This window comes from Dermacentor andersoni, chromosome 3, assembly GCF_023375885.2.
Source record: "Dermacentor andersoni chromosome 3, qqDerAnde1_hic_scaffold, whole genome shotgun sequence".
In the NCBI taxonomy this organism is placed as follows: Eukaryota; Metazoa; Arthropoda; class Arachnida; order Ixodida; family Ixodidae; genus Dermacentor; species Dermacentor andersoni.
The window spans coordinates 155,008,009-155,019,272 of record NC_092816.1 but is presented as its reverse complement, the minus strand read 5'-3'; the positions used below and the strand labels follow the sequence as shown (position 1 = coordinate 155,019,272).

General features: G+C 45.6%; 1 protein-coding gene across 1 annotated transcript; it reads right to left on the bottom strand.

Annotated features, from left to right (window-relative positions):
* Positions 1-4,552: 4,552 nt before the first annotated feature.
* On the bottom strand, positions 4,553-5,968 carry LOC140216568 (solute carrier family 22 member 16-like). Its single transcript, XM_072286938.1, has one exon. It carries the CDS (start codon positions 5,966-5,968, stop codon positions 4,553-4,555), a length of 1,416 nt encoding a protein of 471 aa, XP_072143039.1.
* Between the last annotated feature and the right edge of the window lie 5,296 nt (positions 5,969-11,264).

The following is an 11,264-nucleotide window of genomic DNA, read 5'->3' as shown; positions in this document are numbered from 1 at the left end:
ATGGTTGCGTGACATAATGGACACTCCAAAAGTTGAACAGATTGGTGTCATGAGGTTTTTGACAAATGAAGATGTTTCCCAAAAAGAAATTATTCGCCGTATGGCTGCCGTATGCGTTGAACATTGCGTTTCATTGGCCACTGTGAAGCGTTGTAGCAAACTGTTCAAAGAAGGACATGAAAGTTACAACGACGATCCATGGCCGGGACAAAGCCACCGTGCAATCCCCCCCAACACAATCGAAAAGGCCGTGGTTGCTCAGTGGCTATAGGTGTTGGGCTGCTGAGAACGAGGCCGCGGGATCGAATCCCGGTCACGGCGGCTGCATTTCGGTGGAGGCGAAATGCGAAAGCACCCGTGTACTTAGATTTAAGTGCACGTCAAAAAACCCCAGATAAGTGTGACGACTTTTTGTCTGCAATGGTGACCGGGAATGACTCATGGTGCCGCTACTAGTAGCCTGAAACACTACGGCAAAGCTTACAGTGGAAACAATTGAATTCACCACTCCCAAGGAAACCAAAGGCCGTCATTTCTGCCGAAAAAGTGTTGACTTCTTTTTAGATCGTTAGGGGCCATTATTGATCGAATTTTCTAAACCATGGAGAGACTCTAAATCGTTTCAGATATTGTGAAAGGTCGGATCGGCTGCGTGTCGCAATCAAGAACAAACGACGTGGAAAATTGAGCATTGGGAACATCTTGCTTCACGGCATTGCCCGTTCCCACGTCGCTGTTGTGGTTAATACAAAACTGGCAAAGTTCAAGTGGGAAACGCTGCAACATCCCTCATGCAGCCCAGACCTGTTCCCTTGCGTCTTCCACATTTGATAAAATTTGAAAAAAAAACTGCTCAAGGGAACCAGATTCGTGTCGGAAGATGACGTGTAGTCAGTTACAGATTTTTGAGGCAGCAACCCAAGGAATTTTATGAGACGGAAATTACGCGACTCGTTAGTAGGACAAGTGTCTAAATAATCATGGTGACTACTTTTAAATAAAGTACTCCGTTTGTCATATATTCGCATTGGCTCACTTTCATTTGACTCGCCCTCGTATGTTTTGCAGAACTCCTGCTTTTTATATGTGCTCTCTGTGGCAACTATAATTTCGGAGCAATTACTCGCAGTACACGACCGGTGACAGCTGCTCCTGCGCAATACTTTCTAACAAAGGACAGCGTCATTGAGATTTTTTGCTGGTCGTTGCATATGTACGAAAATGTAAACAACGTTGTTGAATCAATGATATATATATATATATATATATATATATATATATATATATATATATATATATATATATATATATATATATATATATATATATATATTGATCCCTCGACTAATTCTATAATGAGGAGGCCGAGCTGCAAAGTGAGCCCCCCCCCCCCCCCCCCCCCCCCGAACGAAATTTCTGGCTACGGCACTGGCTATGAATAGTGGAGAGCTGCCAGAGTGAGTGGGGCAAAATGAATGGGTGAAAGCGATGTTAAGTGTAGATGAGCAATAACGGCTTGGGATTATCTCACCTAATTCATTAGTAAGAGTTATACCTTGACTATCGCGGCTTTTCACGAAGTTTCAAAAGCGTCTCGGATTCGTTCTGAGTAACGATGGAAGCGTGGTGTTATAGAAATTAAATTTAGTTTCTTTTAAAGCATTGGAGTAGACTTTTGCTGCAACGGCATCAGCGCACCACTTGTCAGTAGTTGACGATTGTTTTGCAGCAAGGAAAAGTCTGCCTTTTTTGTTAGATAGTCAGTTAAGGTGTCTGGTGTACCACGGCGCGTTAGATGATTGATAAACCTTTCTTAAGGGAATATATTTGTCTATTAGATGCATTGCTTTACCTTAAAATGCCCACAATTCATCGACTGATGCGTCGGTGTAAGGCGTATAAAAACTGTTGAGGAAGGAAGAAAGATCGGTGTTAATAGCGTCAAAGTTAGCTTTATCATAATCTCTGATAAGTTTAAAGCGCTTGCCGGTATTCCCTTGATGGTCCGTAATCGGTATCACGTCAAGCCTGTTCCCAGGAACATGCATCCGGAGCGAAATGTTGGTAGAAGAAAGGCCAGGGGAGCATGCCTGCTGAGACTCATTCGTGATGAGAATCAGAAGGTTGGCTTCGTCGATGCTTCTTTTAACGAGGAGAGAAAGGTGTTTACCGTAGTTGTCGTGGACAATGAGGGCAGTGTCGTCAACGCTGCTACCGTTCGGACTGATAGGCCAGATGTCGCGGAGCGAGCGGCTATTGCCCTCGCCATGGTTGACAGGCGCAGGCCTTTTGTATATAGCGATTCAAAGTCGGCCGTTAGGGCCTTCGAGAAGGGCTCGGTGGCTAAGGTTGCTTTTAAAATTATGCAGACATGTGAGATCTCTCAACACTACTTATGTTGGTTCTCTGCTCACCTTGGGATGATCGAGGGAGCCCCTCCGAATCTCAATGAGTCCGCTCATGAGGCAGAGCGAGATCTTACCCTCCGCTCTTTCCCGCGCAACGGCGTGGCGGTACTCCCCGAGAATAGAGACTCCCCTTCCACATACAATGAAATCACGAAGTATTACCTTCTTAATCGCAGGGTTTACAGTTTGCCGCATCCAAAACTAAACAGGGCTCAGGCACTTACATTACGCTTACTACAGACTGGTACTTATCCATGCCCACAGAGACTGAACATGTTTTATTAAGTGGACATAAATGAGACCATTGGACTGATGGAAAATTAAAATCACATAGAAGAAAAACTGGTATACCGGGAAATCTGACTGAAATCTGGCTTAGGCAATCATGAATTGCCTAGCAAAAAGAGCTGTTGGATTTAGGCGGGCGGTAACAAATTCCAAAAACCATCTTTCTAAAAACAATGGGTATACAACACCACACTATATCTAAATTACATGGAATGTTCAAAAGAGTACATTCAAAGCATTCATTCATGGCAATGAGGACACCGCCACCCGTTCTCTCAGCGAGGTCACGACGATATACGGTGAATCTTTTCTCGCAGTGAAAAAGTTCACGGGTTGAAATTTCGTCAGATAGCCAAGTTTCAGTCAGCAATATTATATCAGCGCCTGTATCATTAATTAAGGCGCTTAGATTGTCTCTTTTCGCGATAAGACTGCGAATATTTGTAGAAAGCACGGAAAGCACTGACGGGTTGCCACCACCCCTCGCACTGTCCTAGCTAGCGGCAGAGTAGGTACGGCCTGAGTGGGTCGCCCTCGGGGAATGGGCATCGGTACTTGGCGAAGTGGTGTCGGAGTGAAAGGAAGTTGTTTCGCAGACGGAATTCTCGGAAGCATCATACTTGTAACCCTTTTTGTTTGCATATAGCCTTTTGTACCGCAGTTTGAAGGGCGTTTTTAGACCACATAGGACGGGATGCGCATGTCCAATAACCAAGTAACAATGGTTTCCTCAATTTCTCGAGCATTGATACACGTTTAGTCTCGAGAGCTAACAAAGGTTAGTAAGTGACCAAGCTCCTCGGTAGAGAGGCTCGCTAGTTTCCCTGATCATTGCCTTTTCGACGTAAACGGTCAGGTACCGTTAACTCTCAGTGGATTTCACCTGAGTCGTTCAGATAACAGATGGGGGCAGGCTGAGCTCGGTTTCGGAGGAAAGTGACGACGATCGGTATCCACATTCCCGCAGAATCTGTGTTCCTTTTAGAATACTATGGTCTGATTTAAGGAAGAAACACGAGGTAGATGGGGACTATTCGTTGGGCCTCCTTACAGGCATAAATCTTTCTATCTAATCACTTACGTGTGGATATTTTTTCCGGTTATGAACAAAATTCGACGTAGACTTTCGTAATCATGTAATGTTGTAGAACCAATTGTAGTTTTGGATGTTTTACTGCTACATACTTCCGCTGAGCAGGCGCGTATAGAAAAAACAAGACTGCAATCATTTCGAGGGCATTCCTTCAACGGATTCAAAGGTGCTTAAGGATCCGCAGTAGATGATGATATATTCAGCTTTTTATAAACCCAATGTTTACACCAGTTTCAGAACTGCGCTGCAAATATCTGTAAAAAAATGTAGCCGCCTACCTGAGAGTAAAGCAGTCATTTCGTGTGGCATAATTTAACAGAGCACAAAATTAAAAAAATATACACAGTTCCGAGACATATTATAGAGCAGGAGCGCCCTAAGCAGGCGCTCAAGCACATTCGTAATTGGACAGAACTAAGCTTATTCTTTAAGAAAATGGTAGGCCATCAATAAATAGTGTTCCTCACATCTAGAGTTTGTCGGGCGCCCTTCTGGTATAGTTTATAGGAAACTCAACGCACGTGTCACACGACAAACTTCAAGTCACAGTGAAATAAAAGCTAAACACAGCTGTTCAATTTCGCTAGCACTAAAACCGAAGAGTCACTTCACCAAGTACTTTCTAAAAAGCCTTCCCTATTGTTACACAACCGAATGTTTGCCCTAATCGTTATCAGTGAGGTCTGTCTCAAATCGATGTGGTGTAATCGATATCACGTGGCTTCGCAAGAACAGCCAGCGCGGCATTAAGACTCGGCACAGGTCATTCGGTCACAGCACTTGCAGACCGCGAGCGCGACTTCTTTCTGGTACCCGCATTTTGCGACAAGGATGCCTTGCGAGCCTCTCTCCGCTCCTCGGGTTTCCTCGGCACCTCGAGGAGACGGTGCTGCCGCCTTCGCTTCAGGAACACTTCGGGCAGCCACCGCACCACGGCAAGGCACACGAACATCATCGCCGCCGCGGCACCGTCGACGGCGAGCACGCCTCGATGACTGCTCGCCGCCGTCGAGGCCACCGCGAGAAGGGCGCCGAGCCTGTCGAAGGAATACGACACGCAGAGGCCGGTGGCGCGAAGCGCGGTCGGGAATACCTCAGTCGTGTAGCCGTAGGTGACGCTCATTGCGGCCGCGCACCCGCATGCCACCAGGACGCCGCACAGCGACACCAGCATGGCATTCTGGTGGAAAACTGCCACCACGTGCACGGGCGTGCACAGGCAAAGCAGACCGAGGAACAAAGTCAGCGTACCGCGGTAGCCCCACCCGACCACGGTCCGGGCGGCACGCACGTAGAAGACGAACTGTAGCAGAAGGTGCGCCGCCTGCACCCACGGCGTCCTGGGCGCGAGTGAACGCAGCTCGATCGCGTAGTAGCCGAAGTTCAGGGTGAACCAGCACGCGGACACGGGCACGATGTGTTCCTGCTGCACGACGGCGCCACAGCTGACGCTTTCCTTGGGAACGTTGCCAATGGTGGACTCGCTCACTTTCTGGTGTCTCTTGATCTGTTGTTTGAGGGCGGTGAACGTGGTCCTCGCCGTGCCTTCGTCCTGGCCGTTGCACTTGGCTGCCGCCAGGAGCACGCGCTCGGCATCGCGCAACCTGCAGGTGGCCAGGAGCCAGCTGGGCGATTCATCCAGAAGCAGGCAACAGGCGGCCAGAGCCACCGTTGGGACCACGATGATAACCTGGGACAGCATCCAGCGTGGCTCGAACAGTGCAACGAGTGCCAGGAAAGGTGGGCACATGATGGCCGCCAGTCCGGTGGCCCACACGCTGTACGCGGCTCGCCGCTCGTCCCCGGTCACTTCGTAGAGCAGCGTGAATAGTATGAGCGTGGACGAGCTACAGGCGGCGCACTCGAAGAATCGGGCGAGCAGGAAGAGCACCAAGGTGTCAGCCATGGCCGTGCAAAGGGTGGCCAGCTGCAGGGCGCTCACTGTGGCCATGATGACCGGTTTGCGGCCCCACCTGTCCGAGAGCACGCCGGCTAAGGGGGCAAAGGGCATCGCACCCATCATATAGACAAGCGAGGAGCACTGGTAGAGCCAGCGGCGCCCGCACACCAGGTCGTAGTTGCTGACGATGCTGTCCTCGGTGCTCCCGATGTCGTATTCCCAATTGTGGCAGTTGACTACGCGGCGCTCCTCTTCCAATCCGATCTGCATTGGATACATGCAGAGCGCGGTTTCGGAATACGTCAGTTTAACTCGTCGAAAATCTCTCTACATACGCGAATCAAGTTGCATGCGAGCATTGCTCACTCATTGCATCGTTACTCGAGGTGGCCGCATCTTCCTACGCTCGGTGAAATGTGCACCAAGCAGGCGCAGTTCACGAAGACGCGACACAGCCTAGGGACAAAGGAAATCTGCACTTCTTACTTTGCTGGACTAAGGGTTCCGGATGATCTAAATTAATTGTGACTACTCCGCCTACGCCCTGATATATACGTATCAGCAGTTTCTAATTCAGAATAGCAATCATGAAGTTCGGCTTGGTCGCAACCGTATTGCGTTACTGCAACTACTTTCAATCCTAATCCTTAACTGAAAGTATCTAAGAACTACGCAGAAGCCTAAATGCATTATTATATTATTAGAGGGAAAACAGCAAGAGGACTACATTTGGAGAGATACTATACGCACGGTAGAAGCTGCAGACAATATTGCTAATCGACCGACGATACTCGGAGGCTATACATGACATCAGTAGCTCAACATCTTTGTCAAACATCGCCCTAACAGTCATGCAACGATAATTTTTCAATAAGCCTGGTAGCTCAACGTGGCCGAAAGCTCATTTGGTCCTTCCATAGAACTTCCGCTTGAGCATAGCTTGCCGGTTCACTATATTGTTACGCGAGAAGACGCAGACGCGACTCTACATGCAAGTAGATTCACAGATCTATACGCTACTGTTTGGCAAAAAGGCAACAGCGCGCGCTAACCGCTAATCGTCGTCGTCGTCTGCGCACCACGGACCTTTGACGTCTTTGGACATCAGGAATACTGGCCTGTAGCAATAGGAACGGCTTTTGAGTGTGATAAATTTTCGAAGCTATTTGTGATAGGCCTGTTTCCTTGGAAGTCGCTGCACGGTGGCGGTGAAGCCGGTAGTGCAGCACCACGGCGCGGTGACGCAGCTTCATTTCGCATGCACAGTTCTCGCGCGACGCCTGCTGCTGCGATGAATGTTGCTTCGCGAGAAGCGCGCACCAGCGGTGCCGTTCGCCGCTCTCCACCAGTGGTGCTGGAACTACACCCTTAGCTGGGTAACCCTTAGTATAGGTGCACAAATTCGCATTTATAAGGTACATTGTAACTAATATATTATAAGTTACATTGTAACTAATACAAAATATAAGGTACATTGTAACCAATATAAAATAAAAGTTACATCGTTACCCTTGAAAAATATGCACCTTTAGAGGTTACGCTGTACACACTTAGCTGGGTAACCCTTAGTATAGGTGCACAAATTCGCATTTATAAGGTACATTGTAACTAATATATTATAAGTTACATTGTAACTAATACAAAATATAAGGTACGTTGTAACCATTATATTACAAGGTACATTGTAACCAATATAAAATAAAAGGTACATTGTTGCCCTTGAAAAATATGCAGCTTTAGAGGTTACGCTGTAGTCCTTTATTTTCTTAAAGCAAATGTAACCTCTAAAGATGTGTTAAATTTAGGGGTTACTTCAGTAACTTATACGGATATTTTCTTCTTGATTGCATTCTATTTTTACAGCCAAACTAGAAAATTTGCACTGTTCCACTACAAGATATTGCCATATCGAATTGGGGCGATATTGTCATGCCTGCCAGCTGGCTATGTTCTCACCTCAGATTATAGTTATGCTGGTGTTTAAACTGTGGGACTACAAAAGAAGAGACTTTCACTGTCAATGCATTTCATTAAAGCTTTAAAGAGAGCATGTAATTTGCTCGGGTTGGTATCGACCCAAACATTTTTCTTTCAGTCCCTTAATTCAAACTTCTACATGACAATCTGTGGCGAGGAGAAATCAGAGGCAACTGACAGGCATCGCAATGTTGGCCCCATTCGAGATGCAGAACATGTTCGATCATGACGCCATGGTAGATTTTATAGATTAGCTATAACAATACAGCGCAATCACAATAAAGACATCTGAATAAATAGCCGAAGTAACCCCTAAATTTAACATAGCCTTTGGGGATCAGTTCCTGCTTGACTGCCAATATAACTTAGCTGTAAGTTTCTAACATATACTGCCTCTGAGTTAATGTCCCTCTAAAATATGTGGAAGCCAAAAATACCTTCAGTTCCTAGAGTTTTACATACTTGTGCAGAAAAGCCACTATTTATTAAAAATCCATCTTCCAAAGGCACAAAATTACTTGAAGTACACTCAATGAAGAAAAACACTTGGGGAAGCGACATATGCATGAGTATTGTAGATTGGCCATAATAATTAAGTTCAGGTGAGCAAAAGCATACTGCAAAGCGCTGCTGGCAATAATATTGTGACAATGAGTTGTTTTAATGTAGCTGAAGGCAATGTCATTATTTCACTTCCTAATTATGCACCTAGCCTTTGTAATAAGCTGTTCCGTTTAATATTCTGTGAATGTTCTCGAAAAATAAGTTGGAGTACTCTCTCAGGTACGAAATTCTTTATTACAAGTTTATTGTTCAACAAGGTCTGATACAAAGATACCATCCATGAGACCTCCCATATACAGTCATTGAAGCACAACTGTGTGAAATGACAAACATCAGAATTGATGCTATTTAATAACTGCAATACTAGATTTCTGCACAGGCACAGAGATATATACCGATCTGCTCATTGAGCAAAGGGCAAATAGAGTGCATTACATTTTGCAAAACAACCATCTACGTGGGTGAGTTAAATGCTTAAGCTATGTTTATAAGAAATTCTGAGGCCTATGAATACACAAATGAAATAAAATTAACCAGCCTTCACCACAAGGGAGAGGAACAAATGACTAGAGCAAGTAAATGCACTGCTTGTGACTAGAAGTAAACAATGTATGACGTGAAAAAAACAGCTGCTTATGGTGTAAGCCTCTCCCACCTTTGGAGCTAACCAACCGCATTGAAGTAAATCGCACACTATGTTTTTTTTTTTTTCTTTCACTTCAGAGTGAAAAACATGGAAAGCAGCGCGAACAGCACTACTCCCTAGATTGCATTTTTACTGCTTAGGAGCGCAAAGAGACGTTTCAGACGGGTAGAAAGCAGTCCTTTCACTAGCTTGTCTCCTGGCAGCACAATCTTTTTGCACGAGAGCAAGCATTTGGTAAAATGCAAATGGATATTCTAGGTTCTTAACATAATATGCCAAAAGGCAAAAAATAAGTGCCCGTTGTATTTCAGACGTGGAGACAGTGATGACTTCGGCTTGGCTGCCAGCAAAAATACATATCTTGTCAGGAGCGCTGTAAATGTGAGGTGCTGTTACTTGGAGCTCATCAGCTGGCAATGCCATCTATGAAAAGAAATTAAAGATGACATAAACCACTGCCCGAAATTTATTTATGTAGTTTAGAGCACGGCATGCATGTCGCATTTTCCCACATAATAAAACAAAGAGATGTACGAACAAGGGCAAAAGGAGAGAAGTCAGCTAGGAAAGCTGGCACTAGTAAACCGGGCAGGTGTGTTACTCACAGTCAACATGGATTGACTGTGCCTTAGTAGTTTGGATTTCCTAACTCACTGAAAACAACTAACGCTCAAAACTCGCATCTCTAGCCTAGTGTAGGTTGAGCCAGTTCCCCCTGCGTTGTTTTCTTTATTGTTCGCATCTCTTACCAAAGTTTTTCGTGGAAGAAATATCTCCACAAAAAGAATGAATAAATTGCCCTCCTATCTGTTTAAAAAATTTTATTCAGACCAGGATATAAGCAGAACTTATTTATCGTCTGACATCTGTAGCCCATTATATTAATGCTCGTAAATGAAAGGCAAGAAGAGGTCGCACAACAAGCAAGACAATGCACAAGATCTTCTCCCACGGCATAGATGTAAACCACATATCGGCACCATCAATGGCATATTAACCAATATATATATATATATATATATATATCGGGCTGGTACTGGTAGTATAAAAAAGAAAAAAGATGGTACGCCACACACTGTTATTGCACAGTACATTTTCCGAACGTTTCGCTTGGACAAAGGCTAGTCCACCAGTCAAAATGTACGTCGCACTTTTTTTTTCTTTATACGCACTCATGTTCACTATACTGACGTCACTACATATAAACGATCTGTCCAGACCAACATTACTTGCAAGAAAACCTAAGCAACAACTATTACTATTAGAGCCAATTAGATCAATTTCATTTTATACACATTAGGACACATGATTGTATATGAAAGCTGATGAGAATCGTCGTAAAAAAGCAGGGCTGTTCAAGCAGCAGTACTTTCATATAGAATTCAAATATAATAGAAAGATGAGCCCTGAATATAGAATCAAATCTATTATATATGCATGAACTAAAGTACAGTGCGTAAATTGAGATTTTCTGTCATTTGGTTTCAAAGTTGTTGCAGTTGTCAGGATGACAAGCAACTTCAGAGAGAGGCACTAACTCAAATTCCTTTCATTTCTCAGGACACCTGCACTGTACCAGCATACCTCAGCTTATTCTGGAATATTGTGGTCACTTTGGTCTACATCTGCATTCTTTTCAGCAAAGATGCATCCCAACGACACTACACTAGCGGTAAATATCCCTGAACGGCAAACCGGCCTCCAATGACGTAGAACGTCTACCGCGCGAGAGGTGTCTAATGTAGACGGAAATTCGGCCGGCGCACCGCCCGCCACCAAAGCCACCTTGCCGCCTCACGTCCGACGGGCCAATCGACGACCGCGAAGCTGCGCGCCTCCGCCACCGGCAACGCAAACATCGGCTGCAGCTTCTGTTCCACGCAAATCCCCGCAAAATAATTTCCACTACATAAAGTGATGCGTACATTGTACATGTTACGCAAAACAATATCCACTGTCAAACGTTAAACACGAACGAGAGCACGGATACCTATCCAGCTCCGCTGCACTGCATGGCTCCCGACGGCAGACGACGGGCGCGGCTGTGCTCGCATCACTGCCAACGGCGCCGCTAATATTAGCGTATTTTCTGCATTGTGTATAATCATTGCGAAGAGCGACAGCAACGGAATGAAATATTGCGGCTTGTGAGCGTCGGTGATTCATTCCGAAGCGCCATAAGCCTTCGCTTCGACGTGAACCGGAAAAGGCCTAGCGACGATATCGGCGCCGCCGGTATCGATGAGGGGCGGTAAGGCTGCCGACGTTGCCAGAACGACCACTCCTCGGTCGCTACTTCGCTGTACGGATGCGACACGAATGGGTCCCGGCAACAACATATTATCACATCCTATCTACGGCAAGTAAATCTCGCCGTTCGCGAGGAAA

Excerpts from the sequence above, each read along its gene's own strand:
- LOC140216568 (XM_072286938.1), bottom strand. The coding sequence starts at position 5,968 with ATGTATCCAATGCAGATCGGATTGGAAGAGGAGCGCCGCGTAGTCAAC.